The sequence below is a fragment of the Agelaius tricolor genome, unplaced genomic scaffold (assembly GCF_023055355.1).
Source record: "Agelaius tricolor isolate 1412-34295 unplaced genomic scaffold, bAgeTri1.0.p SCAF_11, whole genome shotgun sequence".
Lineage (NCBI taxonomy): Eukaryota > Metazoa > Chordata > Aves > Passeriformes > Icteridae > Agelaius > Agelaius tricolor.
The window spans coordinates 25124843-25150364 of NW_027269271.1; the positions used below are offsets into that span (position 1 = coordinate 25124843).

Sequence of the window (25522 nt, forward strand, 5' to 3'; positions counted from 1 at the left end):
ACAACCACAGAGAGCCGCTCGTGAGGAGCTGTCGCCTCTTCATTTTCACACCCTAGTGCCCCTCTTTTACCTTGTAACCAGGCTGCTTTATTAACACAACTATCCTGCCAGACAAACACAAGGCTCTCTTCAAGCCCACATCACGAATTTCGAGTTTGCCTTCAGTGCAAGCAAGTTTATTTCCCGTGCCCTGACAAACCAGTGTCTCACATTCTGCCATTCCCCTTACAAGTTAATGCAAATAACAATTACTCCTGACTCACTGCTGGTACTGAAACCAGCTGCAGGCCATTTAAGGCAAAAGGCTTTCCCTGTATTCCTTCACAGCAAACAGAAGATTATGAGATACATCTCTGAATTAATATACATATTGTGTATCAGTCACCTGTGATGGTTTGATTAGTTATTTGAAATAAATTCTGCAGGATTTCTGCAAAAAGTATTAGGCTTCTCCATGTATGCAATATCAGGCAAGGTAGAATTCCCAGCTCTTTTCTTCAGATTGCCATGTAGCTACTTGCTCGTTTGTCCTGTGAAAAACAATTCTGCCCATCCTAGTTTGAAGGGCCTGGAATGCAACTGTATTCTTTAAAGAAGCCAATCTGACTTGACCAGAACAACACAATTATATATTGGGTAGGAAAGGGCAAGGTCTTTTTTGCTACAGGAAAAAGAGTAAGTCTTTTCCTGTAGCAAAAGAAAGAAAATAATTGAAATTCCATTTCTGCTGAATCCGTTGTCTTTTATCAAGGAGTTGCTGAGCTGACAAATCATTATTTGCACTGAAGTACTAAGTTATATCTGCACAGCTCAAAATCTGGTGTGAATTTTTTTTTAATTTTATTGCTAGTTATAGCAGTTGCCCTAAAACCTGCTTCTTCTACAATTAGAACACAACACTATGCATTTATTGGCCAAATAATCCTTCTCCTCATTGTTCTAAACCTACATAGTGATTCCAGATTGCTGGGTTCGAAGACCATCACCTATTAAAGAAAGATCAATGTAGTTTGATGGATTTTTAAAGCATTAAAAAGATTTCTCCACACACGTGGAGGATTCCTAACACAAGAAATGCAGCTGACACAAGCTCTCTGGCCACACCCAGTGAGTACATTTCTCTTTATTTTGCAGTTTCAGGAGTTTAGATACAACAAGCACAGTCCCAGCACTGCACAAATCACACTCTCAGCACGAGATCACACACACCCCCAACACGTCACATTAGAGATTCCCAAAAGCAACAGACAGAGGGATCAAGCCTTTAGCACAATGAGCTCAAACCACTCCAAAAAAGTTGCACTTTTGTCCAGAAATTTGTGCTTTTCTTCTTAGAGCTATTACACTTTGAGACACAGCAGAAGGAAATTACAAAAGCACTCAGTGGTGTCATGATCCAACACATTACAGGGCAGTGGGCAGGCATTCCACTCCTGTTCCTGGCATCAGGAAGTCTCCTCAGTCAGAGGAGATCACAGACCAAAGGTAAAAACTTTCCAGAATTTTCCCTCTTAAGACAACCAACTTCTCTCCATATCCACTCAGTTTAAAAATGTTGCCTCCCTTCAAAGCATGATGCCACAAAAAAGTTGACAGAATAACAGGATGTCTTTGCCACGTTTCATTTGCAGTTGTGTTTTATTAGTCACTCTTTTCTTAAATTATACTTTGTGCTTGAATCTGAACCCAGAAAATCTAGCCCCCCACACACCCATCTAGAACAAGATTAAAAAAATAAATCAACAACAAAATGCAGAAAGATAATCTAATAATATTGGCACAAATACCTGCCAACACTCACATTTTGGTTTGTGATATTTTTATCTCTCTGAGACAGTGCTGTTCCATATCTTCTATGTTTTTGCCTCCAACCAAGCGTTCAGCAGCCAACTCCCCTTTTCCTTCATCCTGCAAGCAGCTGATGAGAGAAGATCCAGACTGGAGAGGTAAAACTACAGGATACAGGGGAAAGGCTGCAGGACAGAGAGATTGTGGGGAGAGGAGACTGGGGACAGGAATGTGCTGAACACAGCAACACCCCCAGCACTCTGCAAGCTGTGCTGAGAAGTTTGGAGGCAAGGGCAGCCCCTGGAAGGGCTCTTACTCCTTCACTCAGCAGCAGCCGAAGCACAGGGAAGGCAGGACAGGGATGGCTGCAAGGCCTCCTCCTCCTCCTCTCCAGCCTGGCAGCTTTGATTCCTGCCTGTGTTCTTCACCTGTTTAGAGGCTTGACAAAAAATCCAGCCCCTTCCTCTTCACTCTGGGAGACCTCACACTGTCAGACAGAAATGCTCTGCTTTTTGCTCCATCCTGCAGAAAAACTGAGGTCCGTGTCTGGAGGGCAGCAACAATTCTCAAAATATCTGGAGATTTATTTGTTTGTTTGTTTATGTTTTTAAAAAAGCATATTCTTGCTTTATAAGAGATTTCCCCCTTTCTGCTCTTAGACCTGATTCCCTCTAATTGGTTTTTGTGCTTTCTGCTGTTCTTGACAAAAACACTCTTTCTGCAATAGAGGAATTTAGAATTTAAAAATGCAACATTCTCTGTAGAAATAACATTTGCATCACTACACAATTATTATTCTTCAGTGTAACTCACATTCACACAAGGTGCACTTACAATATTTTTTCAGATTATTAAATTATTGAATGAAGAAATATATAATATCAACACTCCAGCACATTAAACAAACATACCAGTTTCCTACAACAGACACTTCTGCCTCTGGACTACATGATAATGCACCACCACAAATGAAAAGATAAAATTTAATCAGGGGACAAGGACATTTCTCAGTGTGAAAGGTCACTAGCACGAGCAGTTCTGCTGTGAAGGGGAGGGGTTGTCTGTGAGCCTCATGCTCCTTCCAGAAGTGCCCCTGGAATTGTCTGATTCTATGCTCTCTGACATCTTCTCACAGATTATATCCACCAGACGCTCAAACACCTGCCTCACGTTGATGTTTTCTTTGGCACTTGCCTCAAAATAGTCAAAACCTGGGAAAAAAGGGAACAAAATTATCAATAGAGACAGATGGTCATGATGGGTTTTAAAATATCGGGTTTTTTTCAGGATTTACCTGAAGAAAATAAGACATCAGATAATCCTGAAAGTCAGTTGATTCCCACAATCTCAGAACTGTGAGCAGAAATGCTTTTAAAAGTTATCAAGCTTCTTTAAGAGTGCAAAAAGGATACATGGGTCCTTCCCATTACCCTGGTCAGCACATCTGCAGGTAGGGGTAAACCCTGGGTAAGGGAGTCAGTTCTGCCCCTTTCATCACTGCAGGTCCCCTGGGCTGCAGCTGGTGACCAGCAGGGTGTGGGGACAGCAGCAAGGTGTGGGGACAGCAGCGAGGTTTGGGGACACCAGCAAGGTGTGGGGACACCAGCAAGGTGTGGGGACAGCAGCAGGGTGTGGGGACAGCAGCAAGGTGTGGGGACAGCAGCAGGGTGTGGGGACAGCAGCAGGGTGTGGGGACAGCAGCAAGGTGTGGGGACAGCAGCAAGGTGTGGGGAGAGCAGCAGGGTGTGGGGACAGCAGCGAGGTGTGGGGACAGCAGCAAGGTGTGGGGACAGCAGCAAGGTGTCAGGACAGCAGCAAGGTGTGGGGACAGCAGCAAGGTGTGGGGACAGCAGCAAGGTGTCAGGACAGCAGCAAGGTGTCAGGACAGCAGCGAGGTGTGGGGACAGCAGTGAGGTTTGGGGACACCAGCAGGGTGTGGGGACAGCAGCAGGGTGTGGGGACAGCAGCGAGGTGTGGGGACAGCAGCAGGGTGTGGGGACAGCAGCGAGGTTTGGGGACACCAGCAGGGTGTGGGGACAGCAGCAAGGTGTCAGGACAGCAGCGAGGTGTGGGGACAGCAGCAAGGTGTCAGGACAGCAGCGAGGTGTGGGGAACCTCCCTGGGCTCCTCAGCCCTGCCAAGGGCCAGGCTCCCCCAAGCCCTTCTGCCCTCTGGCAAGAGCAGAGGTCAGAGAGAGAATGAAAATGGGGGGTTGCTTTCCTTCTGCTGACCAATTGCTGTCAAAATGCTCCTTGACCCTTTAAACACTGAGCTTTTCTGATTAAAACAAACCAGAGCAGCAAGGCTGGAGTTACAGCAAGGAGGGGATGGCACCAGCTCCTCCTGCTGCCACCAGGGGCTGGGGGAGAAGCAGCCTGTGACAGACAGCCCAGGCCCTGCCTCAGCAGCAGGAATGCCCTGAACTGGGAAGCTTTTCCTTATCTCCCTCACCCCAGGGGCCTCGAGGGCCAACCAAGCTGTTGCTTCTCTTCTGTCAGGTTATTAAATTGCCAGCAGCAGGAGCTGAGGCCCCACGGAGAGTTTATTTTGCAATAAGCTCCATTCTGTCGTGCTTCATTCTGGGGATACTCAGCATTGCATCATTTCCCTTTGATTCTGCCACAAACAAAGAGAAAATTGGTCTTAACTGATTAGTGTGCCACTGCTGGCAGGCTGAGTCACCTCCATGTGGGGGATAAGTAGGTGTCCACCCCTTTTGGAGCCTTTTTAAGATTCATGGGACAAGGTGTGAAGTGATGGTGATGTTTGCCCTGTTAGCAAACAGGGGGAGCTGCCCTGCATCAGATGAGGGCTCTGTCTGCTCCACTTGCTGTTGTGATGATGAATAAAAATGTATATAAAAAGCACAGGAAATCAGAGAACTGCACTTAGGTATCTGTTAGTCCAACATTGGCTTAGGTTCTGCTAAACCAATCTGTTTTGGTTCAGTTCACATTCAGGCTAACAACAATTTCTTAATCTGATTAGGGAATTATTTCAATGATGTTAATGTCACTATGCAAATTTAGATAAATATGCTGAGGGATAACCTTTATGTGAATCATTATGATGAATATTAGCACTTTAAGCAGTCAATTGCCAATTAGATTCCTCCCACGTAACTCACAAAATAATTTCATATAATGCTGTACACATTAGCACGGTTACTATAAGGAAAAACTGATCTGAGCAAATCAGATCTATGTTCCAGCTCTTTTAAAAAGAGTCTTTTGGAAGTTGGGAGGTTACAGAAGAGCAGAGCTGGGACAGCACTTCCCAAAGGCTGTTGGGCTGCTCTGCACTGGGCTGGTTCCTCCAGGGTGAGCTGGACAAGCACCAGGTCAGGGCAGCACTGGGGATTCTTCTGCAAAACAGTTTGCTATTGATGGACTCAGTTGCTATGGTAACCCTGTGTGTGTGTGTGTTTTGAAGTGTCCCACACGTAAAGGATTCAGATTCTAGATGCCAAGTTTGTATTGATACAAGGAGATGAATTTTGGGAGGAGAAAAAAACATTGCAAGTCCAAATTGGGTTGGGAGTTCAAATAAAACTCTCCATTTGCTGCTACATTGGTCTGGACAAAATTTCAATTACTAGCACTGTAATAATTGCTGTGAGATGGGTGGACACACATGCATCCACAACCTTCCTGAGAGTCTGCAAGCCAGGAACCAAGTTTATTCACATTCATATTTTCAAAAACAAATTAAATTCTGATGGGTAAAAAAGAGCCCATAACTGATTTTGCAAACTAACCGTATCTTAGTTTGCTTTGCCAATCCTACATGTAAATATTTACTCTTACAATAATAACAATGGTCTAATTTGATATTTGCTTGTTATTTGTTTAGGATGGCAGTGCCTCGAGGCTCCAGCCATGAATGGGACCCCTTTGTGTGTGCCATATGTAGAATTTACATTTTCAAGGCCACACTTTAAGCTACACCAATGTATGCAGTGTGTCCTGGAACTCCAGCACCCCCAGTTTAACAGTTTATTGTGCACCCTCCGATTACTGTTTAAAAACTGAAGACAACACAGGATTTTATAAATTGAGGATGATGGTTATTCTTTTGGGTCTTTTGGTAAGAATCTCTACTCTTACAAGCTAAACATTTATGCCCACTGTAAGAGTCTCCACTGTTACCCGAATGAAATTTTATCAGGATTTACTTGTTACTTTGAATTCTTTAATAGAGAACAACAGTATAGGTAAATTTTAACACAGAGCCCTGATTTCATATTAAAAATATCTTATAGGCTATAATAGATAATGAAAAGTGATAAATAACTTATAAACTAGTATGAGTTTACTTGGCTCTTCATTATAATATTTTCATTGCAATCCCAGCTTCCTCTCAATGGAACTGTTTTGCTTTTTCTATCCCACATCAATAACATAATGTCATTTTCTTACCTGGATAGAGAAGCCTAGTACATTTTTAAAATATGTTTTACTCAATTCTTCAGTTCTGATGCATAAACTTCTTTCTTTTTCATTGTTTAGTTTAAAAAATGCTTCAACAAAAATCAATGTTTGCATTGATTTATAATGAGCACATGGTACTTAGAGACCTGGAGACAGAATTATGTTTATGAAAACTTTTTCTCGTTTCATTCTGCTAAGCTAATAAAAGCTCTTTTATTCAGATAAACTTTATCTTCCTTGCACCTCTAGACACCACCTTTATAAACACAGCAACACTACAAGTATTCTACCAGGTATTCTTGGCCTACTGAGCCAAAAACAAGTGAAATATGAACCTAGAATATATTACACTTCTTAGCTGTGGGACCATTATTGAAGTGCTACTGCTGTACAAACTGAAAGGAGCAGAGTATAAAGAAGCAGAGGAAGAAAGGTGGAAAGAAAAGCTTTGCATGTACCCAGCTGATCTGCCAGATGTTTCCCCTTCTCCACAGGAACAATCCTGTCATCCTCCATGTCACATTTGTTTCCAACCAGGATCACTTGTGCATTGTCCCAGGAGTAAGTCTTGATTTGTGTGGCCCTACAAGAGGTCAAGAGAGACTGTTACATTCCATCAGCTGTGCCAAAATACCATCCTATATTAAATATGAAAACAAGTACCACTAATGACACCATCAGCATCCCCAGGCTGTGCTGATTCAAGGGCAAACGAGCAGGCTTACACACAAAGCAAGGATGCAGCCTGTGTAATTCACAGCACTGCTCTGTTTTAGCACTCCTTAACTTTGTGTGACAATGAAGGCTCTTGTTAAGACTTTGCAAGGGTTTTAAAGATCACAAGATCCAGATAAAAAACTGAATCAAGTGATTTTTGAAGATTAGGGACAAAAAAGGCATTTTGTAAAGCTTCTTCTCCTTTGGGTCTCATCTGTCAGATGAGAACAACAATCAATTACAGCTCTTAAGGATATTGTCCCATAAAGAAAGCCATGCAGCAGATGCACACTTCATGCTGGATTTACAACTCCATATATATAAGACAGAACAACAATAATTCTCTCATTTTCTGCAGCACATTTTGCTGTAGATTATAAGGAACACCATAAGAACAGCTGGAAGTATCAAGGTGTCTTTGCTCAAACAGGAAAACTTCATGGAGACTGAAAATTACATAGAAACAACTGCAAAGGAGAAAGAAAAATTTACCAAATTGGGAAGACACAAGATCAAAGCAAGGCTCTGTGAACTAACAGAACCCAGCAGGACTAAAGGACACCTCAGGCTGGCTGGGAAGAGCACTTCAATGAGAGACCAACACTAACTTCAGTGGCACAGGGGGGCAGTGCAGGGGAGCTTGGCCAGGAGCACTCGGGTGACCTTGGAGCCTCTAAAGCTTCCTGTGGCTCATGTGCTGAAACTGGAGTGCAGCTCACAGTGGATCCCAGGATCTGACCTTACATTTGGCCTTTTTAGAGTTTTTCCATGACAGAAGAGAATATTCTTTTTGTGCATCCTGAGGGGCCAGTCCTCTCCCACCATCCTTGGTGTCCCAGAGGTGTTCCAGAGCCAGCAGCAGGACATTATTACCTCGGTAGCATTCACTTTCATCCAACTTTTCAGACCCACACAACCTATTTTATCTTCACCAAGTCAGCTCTGTCTTTGAAGGCTCCCTCCTCCTCAAGGCTATGCCAGAAGCCATTCATTCCTCTCCTCCATCCTCTTCCACTCCCTAACTCACCTTCCCACTCTTTGCCCCACCAGCACTCCAGGCAGGACACTGCAGTTTCAGGCAAATCTGCCATTTCCCAGGAGAGCCAGGAGTCCACTCAAATTTTACTTCTGTGTAAGTTTCCTTGAACTCCCTTAACAATAAAGCACTTGATTCCTTCTCTTTTGAATGAGCAGCAGCCTCCAGCTCTGATCTACTAATGACAATTTTTAATTAGTCTGAGTTGCTTCCTTGCTTTTTTCCGTGGAAAGCAGCCAGCTATGTTACTCCACAGATACCTGGGAAAAAGGGGGCATTTCATTGTGCAACTTGCCTTGAAGAGGCTGCCTTGGAGTGCCCTGGAGAACAGGAACCTCACCCAAGCCCAGCCCCACATTGCAACATGCAAAAATAAACAAAGCCTGTGTGCAATGAAACTTCTTACTCTCCCTAGTGTCTTCCTGGAGAGGATCTCACTCCAATCCCAATTTTAGCTCCTCCAGTCTCACCCTTTTGAGTGTCTCCATGTAGACAAGTCCTGTGAGAGCTAATATGGATCTGTGATGAGTTTTTGTGGTACTCTGGGGTTTCTCAAGGCTCATCAGAGAAGGGGGTGACTGCAGAAATCAGCCAGAAACCCAGGGAGATGAAATCTCCCCTCCATAAGCAATAGAGAGAAATAAAGTCTCCCCAAGTTCAACTTCAAACAACTACAAGCGGGCTTCTCTTCTGACTCACAGTTCAGCCTCTGGATTCATTTCAGCCCCTGGCATGCTGTGGGGACACCCTGCCAAATCTTAACTATTTACACAGAATTACTTAGAAAATGAAAAAGAAGCAAACAGCATGAAGGATCTCCCAGAGAACTGCATCCTTCTCCTTGCTTTGTACAAATTAGTGGAAAACCTCTTACAGAACACCAATTTATTCTTCTAAGGAATAAAAAACAACCAAAAAGGTTATGAAGAACAAATAAAGGAAGCCTGATGTCCATACAAAATGAAAGGCAGAAAATTTCCAGATGCTTTTGGAAAGATAAATGAATAATAACAAGGCTTGTGTGATGGAGCTGTTTCAACAACCATCAGGGCAGCCTAATATACACACTGGGAGAAACACATTTCTGTGACATAATAAAATGCTGTGCCTTGTTTGTGCTGAATTCCCCAAATTAACAATAAAGCACAAACATTGTGTTTCATTCTTAGAAGAAAAATAATCTCAGGTTCACAGTTAGATGGAGGTATCAACAACTCAGTTTGGGTTAAAGATAAATAATGCTGATTTGTGAATCCAGATGTCCCTTGTATCTAAGTTAAATTTTACCAATTTTTATTTCCCTTCTATGAAATTGTCTAGATTGTCCAAAGCACAGCTTCCATAATATTTTGTATTTACTTTACAGTTTCAAGTACTGAGTATATTTTAGTTCCACTGCAGTTTCAAACAAGGTATAAACAAGTGATTTATCCACACACAAAACTATCAACCCAACATCAAATAATAGCTACCAAAGGAGACTACTAAAAAAATTCTAGAAACTGAGCTGAAAGCTATGAAAGCTCATTTAACCCTTTCACCCACCCTACAGGAAAGACATATTCAAAGGAAATAATTACTTATTTTCAAATATCAATTATAACCAATCTTCGTGTTTGCTTACTTATATTTTTTCTTGTAAAATAACCTGAACTCTTGCCACACTGCAGTAAGGCTTAATATTTTAAGGTTTCTCATACAATGTGTTGTACATTTTCCAGTGAACAAGAGAAAAAGTCATGTTCCAGGTACTCCCAAATGCATTTAAATAGTGTCTCTTTCTCAGTGGTTTTAAGATCATTATCATTAATTGGGGTGATTCATGTGAATGAAATAAAGATTCTGCTTTGCATTCATATTCTACTTGGAGAGTTTGTCTAAATACTGATACACAGCCATGATGCTCTCACTCAGGAGAGAAAGTGCCTCTACTTGGTTTAGGAGAGGTGTGAGTGACACAAAGCAAACCAGGGTCCTCTTCAGGACATCCCCCCATGGAGAGAGTGAGGGTAGTAAAAGGTCTCCCAGGGAAGAAATCATTTGGCAGACTGGGAGGAATATTCTCATTTCCCTTGTGGATAGGTGAGGCCCAATCAGGCAGCTGCTAAAACAGTCATGTGCCAATGATCCAGAGATGGAGATAAAGGAGCTCAAGTAGTAGACACCTTCATTTTCTATGCAGAGTACAGCTCCTGACTGAAGATCATATCCAGTGGAATAAGTTCTTTTAGTCATAACTGTATCATGCAGAATGGTGGGGGAAAAAAAATCCTACTTGCTATGCTTGAAAATGGCCAATAGAGCAGCACCAGCACCAGCCAAAAGCCTTTTTCTCCATTTCTTGTGCCTTTGGAAATTTTGGAAGCAATTTTGCAGACTGGAGGAGAGCCATCTCCTGGCTGCAATAGCCACTAGAGGACTCTGCTGGCCCAGAGATGCTGGCTTGGCTGCAGTCTTCATCTCTCCACTGGACAAGCTTCAGGAAGGAAGGAAATGGTGCTTTTTATCCATCCCACTACCTCATTTGGGATCAGAACCTTAAAGCTGGTTGGAAAGATTCCTGACACACAGAGGAAAAACACCCTGATGGTTCACCTCTGTCCTTTGGCTGACAAAGCGCTCTCAGCAAAGATTTTCCTGCAGCTCCTGTGGCACAGGAAGACATGAAGTCAAAAAGACAGAGCTGACCTTTCCCAATTCTTATTCTCACACCAGTGCCTTTGGAACAGACCTTAGACTACTTCCAATATAAAGCTTCAGGTTAAACTCCACCTGTGCAAACTTTAAAATAGTAGCAGCTCAAGAAATGGAGATTTGGTAAATTTTGGCTAACTTAAGACTGGTAAGTAAAACTTACTAGAGCAGAACCAACAGACAGACAGGTAGATGAACTGTGTGGTCATAGGGATCTTGTTTCATCAGAGAAACAAGCTGGAAATATTTATTGTTTAGTGAAAGATATTGCCCCAGCTCACATGCCTGCACTCCTATGGAAAACATCCCTGTGCAGACACTTGCAGCAAAAGCCTCATCTGAGCAAAACTTGATGGATGAAACTGGTTTTGGCAAAACCTTTGGGTTTGTATTTCTAACAAAAAAATAATGTATTCCTCAACCACGAGCTGCTGAAGGACTGCTCAGGATGGGGCTGCAGATCATTGGGTGTTGTGGTACTGGGGATGGGGGGTGAAAGTGGAGACTGCATCTTGCATGTGACCTTCATGAGAGATCAAAAACTGGGCAGCTTTAGAGGACAGACAAATCACTTGAAACAGCAAACCAGTGTTTGAGTTACAGCCTGGCTTAGGGGATATCCAGAATAGGTGTTCAGAAAGCCAGGCTGAGCCAGATGCTAGCAGCCAGTGCCACAGCCAGGATGTCACATGCTCCAGAGGGTCACTGAGATCACTGCAAATCAATCTGCCTCAGGAGATCACATTAACCACTGCACTGCCCTTCTCTGCACTGTGACCACTCTTATCTGCAGTAATGAGCACCAGGAAACCAGCAGAAATGACTGCAAGACATTTCAGTGGAGTCACAGGGCACTACTGAGGAGAAACACAGCCTTTCCCCAACTCCTGAGATGTGAATTGAACAACAACTGTTAATCTCTATTTTTAGCAGCATAGCCAGAAATCTTATAAACCCAAAAAAAAAGCATCAAAGGATTAATTTCTTCACAATAAATTGAAACTTTTAAAAGTAACAAATACTGTAGTATGCTACAATATTTGAATTACAACTTTTTCATTAAAATGAAACTGTAGGACTTTTTCTAATGTTTATAAATCAAATTATTGAGGTGAAGAGGAAAGAACATGGAGGTGATAGAGGGTGGGATGTCTCATGTTCTCAACAAACAATTGTGGGGAGAGAATTGGCCAAAACCTAAACAAACCCAACATTACCAACAGTATTTCAGTTTTTCCTACCAGTCCTGCACAGCATTGAAGGAGTCCTCACTGGTGATATCATACATGAGGACAAAGCCCATGGCCCCTCGGTAGTAGGCTGTGGTGATGGTCCTGTACCTTTCTTGTCCAGCTGTATCCTGCAACAGAAAAGAACATTTAGGCTTTAAGACTTCAGTTCTCAGCAGCAAAAACTGTAATAAGGTCCTATATCTAAAATAAGACAACCACTCTTTGTTATTATACATTTGAAAATTCTCAGTTTCTCCCAGCTGAAATGAACTCTACTTACATTTTAGCATTAATTAGTCTTTTGCATCAACCATGATTTGTTAAATGCATTTTGACACATGTACTATTAAAAAAATACCAAAGATGTCAACCCTTTAATTGCTCTTCTCTGCCTCAGCTGCAATGCAATAATAAAATGTTAGCAGAGTTCACTGAAAACTGACACTTCAAAGCAGAGGCAAAATAACCAGTCCAGGACTGTTCCAGGCAGAAAACATTCACATGTTGCAATTCAGTGTCACGGTCAGGGAAATGTCCTTGAGGTAGATGCTGGGGGTGACCCCCTTTCTTACCTCAGGTTAGACACAAAAATTAAAGATTTTATGCAATCAACATTACTATAGAAAGTGAAATTAATGTGGAATATCCTAATCACAGAGTCCAAGGTGCCCATAATATGAGATCTATTAATCCTGTTCTGCTGGTTCATCTTAATTCTGTTTACCCACAGAGTTCCTGCAGAGTTCCTCCACCTGCAGTTGTCATTTCTGTGTTCAGCTGGGCAGCACAAAGGTGAACTCTGGCATATGCAACAGAAGAATTTTGAAAGACTTGTGACAACTAGAAAACATGTCAACTACCATCTGTTGGATGCCAGGAGCGCTTTTCCTTTACATTTTGCAAGCTTATTTTTAAACTGAGCAATATTTCTACACCAGAACTGCAGTCCTACAGCCCAATCCCTTCCCTCCAGACCTGCCTTCTGAACCAAGGAGAGAAGTCACGTGCTGATTGTCTCTCTCACTCTGAAGGTGTCTATCTTTTGAACACATTTCATCCTTCCTTGGGCAAATGGCAGCTCTGTGAAACAGCTGCAGGGAGCCAAAAGGCTTTGCCTTCAAATTGTGTGCTCAGTATGAGGTGTCAACTTATAGTTACTGTGATGGGTTAGTTCTAAAATGAACCATCCTTCAGTCCCCCAAAACCCACACTGAAGAAAGCATTGCTGCCACTGGTTTAAAATGGGATTAAAGTTCTAAAGAAAAAGACCCAAAAGGACTTAACAACCTTGTAACTAGTTGGAAGAGTAACATAAATCCACATAGAGCACTCTTGCAGGAGTAGAGATCAGACACAGCTCCTCACCCCAGCCTCAGGAGACAGTGGGGAGGAAACTCAGCTTTAAAATCATCCTGCCCATCATCACAGCCATCCATGCAGCTTTGTTTTTGCTGCATGCAAGAGACAGTGCTGGCCCTTGCAGAACACACAGCAGCCAGTCTGGGCCGCCTGTTGTTCTGCACCAGAACATCACAGAGCCTCTCTGCAGGACAGCACTTGTAAATAAGCTCCCTACAGCTTGCTTAAAAGGCTCTGCTATTGCACCACTGTGAGACCATCCACAGCTGTAACACACTGTGAATTTCCCAGTGGAGAGGCTGTGCAGCAGGAATCTTGCTCTTTCTCCACCAGATGTCTGGGAAAAGATGTGATTTTTTCCCTTAAACTTGTGCATTTATTTCAGGACAGGGTAGTCCATTGGCTGATCAGGATGAACCATTGCACACTGGCTGAGGAACTGCTCTGCTCCCTCCTGGCAACAGGTCAGAGATGGGAATATCACAATGAGGTGGGCTCCACCCTGCAGCCTGAGTGACCATTTCTTTTCCTGCCAGCGATAAATCCATCACAGAGCACTCTCATATTCACTGACACCACATCCCCCCTCAGCTGCTGAACAGCTAAACCAGCCATGACAACTAGATCCTAACTATATTTCTTCAAGCAAGGAAGGTCTCAGCAGTAATAGCATTGCTCTTCTGTTCAGAGAGATGATCGTTTATTTTAGCCTGATTTCCTAAAGACATGAAGTTTATTAAAACATCAGTCTCCACACAGGCACACTTGATCAGATTTGCCTGAAGGAAAATGTGTTCAAATGTTTTCATATTTGTCACAAAAAGTAGTTGGTAAGGTAAAGAGAGACCTTAAGCATACCTTAGCTGTGAAAAAAGCTGAAGTGCAATGATTATCTTTTCCAAGGATTCATAACAGAGAGGCTTTCTTTGTGCCTCACTGGGAGAAGGCCCTAAATCAGTAACTTCAGAGATCCTGCAACCAACAAAACCAAACAGATCCATAGGAAGTCAGGTTTCTCCACATCTCATGCTCACAGAGTTACTGTTTGATACCTGCATTCACAGGTTCATCTGCCTCATCTCCTCATTCTAAACCTCATCTCCTATCTTCTCCTCTGTGTTTAAGCAGTGCCCACTCTGGCTTAGGGCATGAGGCTGTGACTAGGCAGAAAGTGACTGCAAGACACATTGTCAAGTTACATGCAGAGTAATTTGGAAAGAAATTAAATTTGACAATGGCTCAGAGCAAGGTCTCAGCTCTGGGGACATACATCCAGGCTATCCTGGGAAGCAGCCTCAAGGGACACACAGGGTGACTCCCAAAATCTGTCCTGATACCACCTCAGTGCCTCAGCTCAGTGAGGAATTGGACTAAAAAAGCCAAATTGTGCTACTGCCTGAAAGCTCTGGACTTTAGCACATCTGATTTGATTTCAGAATTCTGTCTGTGATCCCCCTGTGAGTGGGGATGGCCCCAGTTTATACATTAGTGAGAGATGGGGCTGCAGGAGGCACAGAACCCCAAGGGATAACATGAGTTTGCTCAGTCATAACCTGTCCTATGTGGCAGTGCACTTAAACCATTAGAAAGATAAGTTGCATATTCACTAGAATATACTTCTTGTGTGCCTGCCTTCTCAGACTATCAGAAGGAGTGTGTGTGAGGGAAATGCATCCTGTATCTCATGGTATATAAAGATTGTTCGTACCCTTTCCCTGCTAGCCATGTGCTACAATACAGAGATGTGATTCATCTCCTCCTGAGTCACTGATGGTTTCCTCACTCTGTTTTACTGTACAGGTACAGAGCATGTCATCTCCCCTCACAGCTTTATAGTGGCATTTCTCCAACTGCATCTGAATTGTTGTACGATCACCCTGAAATTACTTTTTTCCTTAGGTTACATTAGCTTCTTAGACAGCAATAAACTGGCTTAATTTTCTTGACTCACCCCATGAGAGCTCAAGTGCACAACCCCCCTTCACACACACAGATGCCTCAGCATAAATAAAATAAAACAAACTGCAAGATCTCAGTTCACTTTCTTCAGCAATTACAACAGTTGTCCTTCTCTCAGTTTACAACACCACGAGCCTCAGGTAATTAGTCATTTCAGGTTTTTAAGTTCAAGTTGTTTATCTAATGAAGGAAAAAACAACTGACAGAAATTGCTCCCCACCCCACCAAGTTGTTTCCAAGATTTCCAGGTAGACCACAAACTCATTAGGAGCCAAGTACATGAGGCACAGGCAGGGATCAGCAGGAAGGTTGATGTAGCACTAATTAACAGTCTAGCCAAATGCCTGGGTGGAATAGCCTGAGCCCCCAGCTTCCAGAAAGCTGCTAGGCTGTCCCTGAGGAGGAACCAGAGAGCTTGGCTGTGAGCAGGCACAGGAGGGTTTCTGGGAGATGTATTTACACCAGGGTGCTACCAGCTCTGCTCTTCTGCAGCTTACATGTGTGCCTGTGCTCTATGCAAACAATTAAAAACACCCACAGGACCATTAGTGGGTAGCTTGAAACAAAAATGTGAAGGTTTTGCATTAATGAGCAATCAAAATTCAGTATTTATCAGAGAAGAAAAAGACCTAAATGCATTTGCATTGTGTGCAGATGCCCTCTAGTCTCAAGATCCATCAGGCAAACATTCACAATAGGAGTACAATCAGCTTTTCTTAAATTTACTTGGCTGTCTCAGCAGAAACTACAAGGCACTAACACAGAAAACATATTTCAGTTTTTAAATAATGACAGATGCTCTTTGCTGCAGGTCTGAAAACCCACAATCCCTGATTCCGAACCATCCTTCTTCTAGTCAAGTTTTCCAGCCACAAATTCTTTGTTCCAAATAAAATGTCACAGAAACATCTAATCTGTACTGAATTTAATCCCCTTAGCACTATAACTTTTCTAGCAGTGTATGTGACAAATAGCCTCTAAGGAAATAAACATTTCCATTTTTTAAAGAATTATTGTGTGATTTCCATGGTTTTTTGGTTTTTTTTAAAGAAGAATGAGAGTTCATTCATGCAAGAATTCATGCAAGGATGAGAGTTGCTTATTGTCCAGCTATTGGCAACATCTCCAGTCTGCATGCACGTGGCATGATCCTTCCTTAGGCTGCTCAGAGTCAGAACAGAGGCTACGTCCTCCCAAATAACCAGCACCCACCATGATCTGGGCCTTCTTCAAACCTCCTGAAGGAAAGACTTCTTCCCTGCTGTTAAATGTCACATACTATGGCATTTTGCACTTTGTTTGGGGTTGGGTCAGCCTTGGAGACAGGATAATCCACTTTCCCCCTGTGGCTATAGGGGGCTGTTAGACTCACACACAGGTACACATCTCCTTTGCAAAAGTAGACTTTGGAGTGGAAGCCACCAAGAACCAGATAAACAAAAGTCACCTGGGGAAAGGGGGAAAAAAACCACCCACCCACCACATAGCACAAGAGAGAGGGACCTTGGGCAGACCAGACTTAATGTGTCATTAATAAGAGAATGTTAACATTAAGCTTAGCATTTCCTGCTGGCAGCTAGAAATAGGAACAAACAGGCAAGCAGGATGAGTCACTGGTTAAGACATGGAAAAGATGTGATGTCATGAAAAACCTGTGAAGATTCAATTGCTGCCAGGAGCAAAATAACACCTGGTTCCTTCAGAACTCAGCTCTCATCAAAATGCTCCAGTTCAACAGATCATATTAGGCTTTTTTTTTTTTCCTCTCTTGTTATTGAGTGCTCCCATTGCCCAAGAGCCACTGGAACCTACTCAGACCCATTCAGCTGCCTTGAGAGACATTGCATTTCAGCAATATGCAGGAAAACATTTCTGATGTGAATAAGACCCAACACAAAACCCCTGCCTTTTCTGATAAAATTCTCTACCCTTGCTAAGTGCTTTTCAAACATTTCCCCATTATGGCTATCTTCACTTCTACTCTATAGAAGCAGTAAAACCAGCAGGCTTGTATCATTTCAGTACTTATCAGTTGTAGGAATTTCCCTTTTCCTCTCCTATTTTATTTACTCTGTACAGAAAGTTCTACCACCATGTTCTCTCTAACATTCCCACACTAACTGCTCACAGTGGAGAGGAGGAAATTTTTTGGAAAGAGACTTTTAGTGCATGCAGAGTCTTCAAGAGCTCACCAGTCATCAAGGCCTTAGTCATGCCCAACACAGAGGCTTTTGAAATTGTTCCCTGTGACTCTGTGGCTAAGTATCTCTTCAGGTGAGGCACTGCACTTACTTTTCAAAGTACTTTTGTAAAAAAAGCTTAGGGACAAGCAGGAAAAGCTACTGTAGATTGACCTAGTCCACCATTTAAATATTTCTGGCCGTATGGAAGCCCCTGCTCATTCAACTTTTCTCAGCAACTCCACACCACATAAGACAAAAAGTGAATCACTGAAAATGCAACAGGGTGCATTTGCTCAGCAGAATGTAATTCCCACACTGGAATCAGGCCAAGATGCTGTGAGTGACACTACTGCTCATGACCTGCTAAGATGTTAAAAATGTTATTTCCATTTTCCCAGGTGCCTTGAGATTTTAGTGAAGATTAGCATCAGCTGCCCTTCCTGAGGGCGAGGAGGACTGGAACAGGACTGGCTTGCCTATGAACCTTATCTGCTCTTCTCATCATTTTGTAGGCTGAGTTTTTCTGTTAAAGTGTTTAAAGGACAGTGGCTGCAAAAGTGAAATCACATAACAAGATATACACAAAGACTAAGTTCATTGTGTACATTTCTTAAATCACATAGAGTTTAAAAGTCTTATTTTTCATTACTTAGAACTAAAATGAAGATCAGTCTCATATTGTTGATTCTTTCTGATCCAGCTACCTTGATAGAAAAATAAAGAAATGGCAGTGATAAAAATCTGTAGCATCCACACCACCTGCCTACTTTGAATTCCATTTCTTTAGCTCCAAATAAACAGCAAACAAAGTTCAAGAGGCATATGATACATTTGAAAGCCCATCCACTGTGGACAAGGGATAAAACCATCACTCACATAAAAAAAAAACCTAACCAAAACCATCTAAGAGGCTGAGATCCCAAAACAAGTGGATGCATTATTATGGAATATACAGCCAGTTTTGCTAGATCCTTTTAGTTTTCCCACATATATCCCTTAATTGTGTAAATCAGCCCCTGTAAGAACAGCTGTACAGCACACAGCTGTCTGAGCAGGGTTAGCCACCATAAGCATTATTAATTAGCTGCTGTTGAGAAGCTGCTATAATTAATCACAGCTGGAGCACTTCGGAAGCAGCACTCACTCCCGAGAAGGAGCCAGGCTGGACATCCTAACAGGTCCTGCAGGGTGAGGGATTGATGTGCTGCAGCCCCAGGCCCGGCGGGTGGGCACAGCTCCGCGCTAAGCCAGCGGCACAAAGGGACAATCGGCTGCCAAAAGAACAAAGAACAAGCGCACAGCCTCTGAGGAGGCAGCGATGTGCCGCACGAATCTGCCTGGATCCGTCACTGGCTCTCTGATTTCAGAAGGAACACGGAGCGGTGAAGGCAATGAGCACCGCGGTGCCGTGGGGCTGCCTCCCCTCCAGCGCTCGCAGGCGAGCGGAGCAAATCCCCGCAGCAGAGCAGCCGAAGGAGCCCCAGGCAGAGCGCCCGGAGCCCGTTCCTGCTGGATGCAGTGCCATGGAAACCAGCACGGCAGGGGCAGTGCCGGGGCTCTGCGGAGCCGCTCGGCTGCAGGGATGGACACCGCCGTGGCACCCGGGCATGGACAGCGCTGCGGTACCCGGGGATGGACATCCCTGCCGTGGTACCCGGGCATGGACAGCGCTGCGGTACCCGGGGATGGACATCCCTGCCGTGGTACCTGGGCATGGACAGCGCTGCGGTACCCACGGATGGACATCCCTGCAGCGGTACCCGGGCATGGACAGCGCTGCGGTACCCGGGGATGGACATCCCTGCAGCGGTACCTGGACATGGACAGCGCTGCGGTACCCGGGGATGGACATCCCTGTCACGGTACCCGGGCATGGACAGCGCTGCGGTACCCGGGGATGGACATCCCTGCAGCGGTACCTGGACATGGACAGCGCTGCGGTACCCGGGGATGGACATCCCTGTCACGGTACCCGGGCATGGACAGCGCTGCGGTACCCACAGATGGACATCCCTGCAGCGGTACCTGGGCATGGACAGCGCTGCGGTACCCGGGGATGGACATCCCTGCCGTGGCACCCGGGCATGGACAGCGCTGCAGTACCCATGGATGGACATCCCTGCCACGGTACCCAGGGATGGACATGGCCACGGTACCCGGGGATGGACATCCCTGCAGCGGTACTCAGGGATGGACATGGCCATGGTGCCCAGGGATGGACATCGTGGTGTTACCTGGGGATGGACATCATGGAGGTACCCAGGGATGGACATCATGGAGGTACCCAGGGATGGACATCCCTGTGGTGGTACCCGGGGATGGGCATCATGGCGGTAGCTGGGGATGGGCATCATGGTGGTACCCGGGGATGGACATCATGGAGGTATCTGGGGATGGACATCCCTGTGGCGGTACCCGGGCATGGACATCACCGCAGTACTCGGGGATGGACATCGCGCTGGTACACGCAGGTGTGCCCGGCCCTGGGCAAGCCCTTCCTTAACTCATCTGCAAAGCAATTTGTCAGAGACATATTTTATGAAAAATCCTTTCGTTAGGATCTTTTATCCTGAGAAGCTGAGAAGCTTCAGCTTCTCAGGAGAAAAGGCCTCCAGGTTCACCTGTTCCCAGCCACGCACACCAGCTTCAGCTTCTCCATGTTTTGCTGCTTTGGAATGTGATCTGGAGAATTATTTACCCAGCATGTGAAATTGTTTTTACTTGATGACCAATGACAGCCACCTGTGTCCAGACTGTGAGCAGTCACAAGATTTTATTATCATTCCATTCCTTCCCTTGCTAGCCTTCTGATGAAATCCTTTCTTCTATTCTTTTAGTAGAGTTTCAATATATCATTTTATTTTAATATAATATATATCATAAAATAATAAATCAGCCTTCTGAATCATGGAGTCAAGATTCTTATCTCTTCCCTCATCCTGGGACTCCTGTGAACACCACCACAGTAATTATTTGGGGAAATCAAGGACTTTGTGCTGAAATACCTGTTGCAAGCCTGAACTGTAAAAAAACCTTGGTGCTCTGCTAGGAGCATCTCTCCAAGGGCTGGTTCTTCTTATCCAGGGAAGATTTCATCTTATTTAGGAGTGGATTAAGGCTAAATCCTAGCCTCATACTTCACAAGAACCCCCCAGAGATATTATGTCAAGAGGGTCAATGCTAAGATAAAGTGCTCAGAAATTCTGGGAAGCTGTCCATGATATTTTTGAGATTAAAATACCAAATTGAATTACAACCATGAGTCAAGAATGTGTGCTTTAATTTGAAGGGCAGTAGCAAGGCAAAAATAAAATAATCAAGCTTAATTTATATTAACAACAACATGCCAATAAAAAGAAAATATAATATTCTTTTAAGGTCTTTAAAATCCTAGTGTGTCATTTTTCATGATTTGGTGGAAATTTAGAGTAGATTATGCAATTTTTCAATTATTACATCCCAGATTAGGAAAAAAGACCCACTGCTGTATTCAGGTGAGCATTAAACAAAAATATAAAGAAGGTTCTAGCACTCAAGAAGGTAGAATGAAAGCTTAAAGACAACAAAACCCAAGAGTAATCTGAACCACATAAACCAGAAGGTAAATAAAAAGGAAAATAAAAAAGTGCATATCTTACTTCAGTGGAGTTCGAAATACATTTTCTAAATGCTAGAATTAACAAAAACATAGATTCCTCTCTCATGTGTTTTTGTTTGACAGAAATGTGCACTTACTTTGAAAAGCAATGTAATAAATAGATTTGATATATTGGTGGCATGTTTAAATTCACAATAAATGTAAAAAAAAATCAAATGGAATTTGAAACTCTCCAAGTAAACCCACATCTCTGCTAAGAATATAAAGGAAGACTTTCAGCTAAAGAACAGCTATTTTGGAGTAGTCCTAAGCATCTTAAAATAGAAGCTCAGAATTGAAGTGCTTTGTCAGCCACAACAGTACACGTGTGATGATGCTCAGTAATAGAACAAGACAAAGAAAATAATCTACCATTTACTATGATGCTTTCCATTATAACCACACAGATAAGATGTTAAAAGGGAAATTTTGTTGTGCAGCAGCTGCAGGTGGCTCCCAAGGCAGCCAGGAAGCACCTCGGGGCAGAAGTGGTTACAGCTGATGCACTTGTAGGTGTGAGGTTCTTTTGAGCACTGTTTTAAGTTCACCCACCCTTGTGGTGATGCTCCTTTCTCTTTTCCACTTGGAAAGAGAGCCATGAGCAAATACTCCTCGACACACACATGTGATGTTTTGCTGGTTTTACTGGTTTATTTTTACTGACCAGTTCATCACCTCCTCCCTGCCCTTGCTAAGCCCCAAACTGCCTTTGGCCAGTGGACACACCAAGGGCCCCAGTGGCTCAAACCTTCTTGATGGAAGGACATCTTCATGTTCATCTTTTCAGAAAGACAGAGGAAAATGGCAGCAGATTTCCCAGCTGAAGGAAACGTGGTGTTGGCATTATAAAAATGCAATATGCTGCTCCATGCCTCCAGGTTCACCTGTCCCCAGCCATGCACACCAGTGGGGCTTTGGTCAGGCTCCCAAGCACAGCCTGCTGCTTTTACTTAATAGGACCACTCAGCTCAGCCCAAATTTGGGGATTGATATAAAATAAGTCCTGGAGAATTGCAAAGTCCTGTCTGCATCCAGTGACCTCATCCAGCAAAGAATCCTGCATATGCAGGGGTCCTGATTTCTCTCAAATGAGATTAAATGTCTAGATAAGAGGAACACAAGACACAGCTTTTTCCATGTGATCTATTTCTCAAAACACAAACCTCAGCTCAAGGAAAGGAGTCTGTAAAAAAGATTTTAATGACAACTCCAAACTGTCTTATTTAAAGCTAATAAAAAGCCTATAAGCAACAGAGACAGCATGAGATCACATTTGTACAGAACACTAAATGTGTACAATGCTTTACACATCAACAAAAATAGGGGGGCATCAGTCTTCATTATATTCTAGCAATTTTGTATTAATATAGCTTCATAAAACAGGGAAACTGCACAGCATTACCCCAAGCAAGCAAAGGTCTATCAACCAATCTGTAATTGAAGCAATCATAGCATCAGGCACAAGACAAGCACAAGTTCATGCATTATGCTGCTTCCTAAATCACCCAGGCCCTCTGCCAGCAGAAAATTGAAATCAGACTCTCTGGACCCCTGGCTCAGTTCAGCAAAGGGAGCTGATCTACACTCCATTACCTCACACTTCTGGAAACACTTCCCAGCTTAGGAGTGAATTAGTAGTGTTACACTGGGAAAAACACACACTGAAATATTTATCAAATGAAAGCAGCCTCCCTAGCAAGCAGTAACCTCTGGACAGACCGTGCTCTGCTTTCATGGGCAGCTGAGTGATGTGTCTGGAGAAGGTGCAACAAGTTGATGTTTGGAGCAGCACACATTATTTACTGTGACAGAGATAAAGAAAGGGCTCTTAGGACTTGTTTTTTGTCCCACCCTTGCTCAAATCACTTCTCTGGCATGAAAGTGCAAAAGCAAACTTTGGAGCAAAGCATAAGTGAGCAAAAGACATTTTCACTAAAGGGGACATGACTCCAGCAACAGCATTAACTGCTTCAAAACATTATGAAACTACAATTGAATTAAATGCACTTTCTGCCTGCTGCTATTTTGCCTTATTCTGACATCAAAGAATTATAACTCAACATAATTTTGGAAGCTTCAGAGCAGCAGAGGAAGCTTTGGTGTTGGCTGTCTGGAGCTTACCCTGATGCTTCATCCCAAGATCCAGGCAGTGACAGTCTCTGCAGTTCTGCAGAAGAGAGTGATTCCTGCTCCTTCAGGGAGCAGTTGCTGTTTCATTGCTATGCTCATATCACAAACACCACTGTCAGAAGAACAGAGTGCAGAGAACAAAATGTATCCCCATTTAAAGCACTAATAATACAAAGAACTGAAAGGAAAAAACAAGTCTCTCTTCACATGGCACCAGTATCTACTTTCTCCATCTATTTTTCCCAATGGAAGTAATTTCCCTTGACCACAGATTTTCTTTACTCCTTCCGAGCCAGCTGAAAAATTATGAAAGCCACAATAATATCCAACACTGTTTAGATGTGTTCTTTTGCTAGTTCTTCATATGGAGCCTGGAGGGGAGGTGGAAGATTTCATCCCTGTCCTATCAGAACAAACTGAGAGCTCCCATAACTCTCAACCTCAGCCAGTTCTTTTTAGCAAACTGTGTGGTAACATCAGAGCTCATTTCTTGCCAACATCTCCAGCTGAAAGAAGGGAATCCTAAAATCTAACCCTCAACAAGGAGTCTTTGCAACTTTTAATCAGTTCTTTCTGCCAGTCTTCCTGATGCTTAGTGACTAAAAATTTCCTGGACTCTAGTTGTCTTCATTAAGTAGGGCAAAAGTAAATACACAGCAAAGTTTCCTCCATGTTATGTACTCTGCCTGGAGTCAAACACTTAGGCAATATCAGATCAGATATAAAGTATCAGATGATAAAGAATAAACACTCTGTTCTAATCTCATAGTGTCCTTCCACATCACTAATGATACATAAAATCACCCTGCATTCATTAGGGCAGTTACATCAACAGGCAGCAAATGTTATATAAAAATTCCTAGATAAGATCAGGCAACATGTTTACTTCCTTTTAATTAGTGAGCAGGAGAGCTGCAGTCTATCTCCTGAAATGAGATGTAAACATAACCAACCTCCACACAGGTCCCCTCTTTCAAAACATCTTATTGAAGTGAGCTGCAGGAACCACCTCATGCCACATCCATGCTCTGCTCTTCAGAAAGGGAAGAGGTGGCATTTTAGTGTGGAAAGAAGAAAAACAGCAGATATTCAAAGTGCACCTGGCAAACAGAGAGGTTAATCTCTGTGCCCATGAAAGAAAACAGGAGGGATGAAACTAGAAATACTGGGACTTTTCTGGAGGGAATGGGATCTGTCACTTGAGGGAAGGAGAAACCTTGTAACATGTCATGGTTGAGGAACAAGGGACAAGCTGAAATGAGCCAAAAGAAGAGCAAAATAAGATGATGGGAAGGCTGGCTCATCACAAACCGTTGGAAAGATGAGCTGTATTTGGTTAAGTACAACAATCATCCCAGGATGTTCCAAGGCTTGTTTCAAAAAAGGCAAAACAAGCAGCTTCCTCAGGCAGGGGACAGGTCTGTTCATCTGTGACAGAGATCAGCAGGTCTTCAGGCAGTCTCTCCTTCAAGCTTGAATGACTCTCTAAATCTGCAATTCCCAAGGTACTCAGACTCTGCAGATGATAAAATGATATTATCCTTGTCACACAGCAAGACCAAAGAACTCTGGCTGATCTCACTAGGTCTAGGACTTGTACCCATTTCACTATTCAAGTTTTTAAAAGAGGAAAACACCTCAATCAGTTATTTTGGTAATCACAGACCTCTGCATCTGCTGGTGGGTAGGGGTTTTTTTGGTTGTTGGGGTTTTTGCTTACTTGGTTTTTACATCTTTGTGCAGTTTCTTCTGTCACTTCCAGAGGCTCGGCCAAACTCGGGCAGCCACAAAATAATGACAAAATCTGATAAAGCTTGAGACATTCAAAGACAACGATGCATTTGGTTCATGCATGCCAGACACTCAGGTCAGGATTTGCTGCTGTGTGAGAGAGGTTTCTAGCATGCAGCAGCATCCTCCTCTTGGAGCTTTTCTATTTGTCAGCTTGTGCCATAATCTGAATGTTGGACAATTTCATAGCATGGTAATGCAGATTTTAGTGCACAGACTGCACTGGGAACTATATCCACACTCTGGAAAGAGTTGTCACCACCTCTATATCCACATGGCTACTGAAAAGCCATTTTGCAGACATACTCAGATTCCAGGAGGAACTGGTGAAAATACAATTAATGAAATATTCTAATGAAAAGAGAAACACAATCACAGGCTTCACATTGTGTCCCAATTAGACTGTGCTTAGGTCAGAATTCTCAGGTGTTAATAGGATTGTTAAAACAAAGAAAGTGAATAACTGAAGGAAAAAATCAACTAGGTACAGTAGTAAAACTACTTTTAATTAGCATCTTTGCTTGCTGAATGGGATCACAAGGTTTCAAATAGCAGTATATAACATC

At 43.2% G+C, this 25522-nt stretch overlaps 1 protein-coding gene across 3 annotated transcripts in view; it reads right to left on the reverse strand.

Moving 5' to 3' along the window:
- Positions 1-1107: 1107 nt before the first annotated feature.
- The window catches only part of RAB3B (RAB3B, member RAS oncogene family), a 52621-nt gene continuing 28206 nt past the window's right edge, over positions 1108-25522 (reverse strand). For all 3 annotated transcript variants that reach the window (XM_071436726.1, XM_071436724.1, XM_071436725.1), the window contains 3 exons: positions 11907-12025; positions 6677-6801; positions 1108-2999 (listed from right to left, as the gene is read on the reverse strand). In XM_071436726.1, coding sequence (XP_071292827.1) covers positions 2812-2999; positions 6677-6801; positions 11907-12025 — 432 coding nt within the window. In that variant the 3' untranslated portion in view covers positions 1108-2811. The remainder of the gene's footprint in view (positions 3000-6676; positions 6802-11906; positions 12026-25522) is intronic.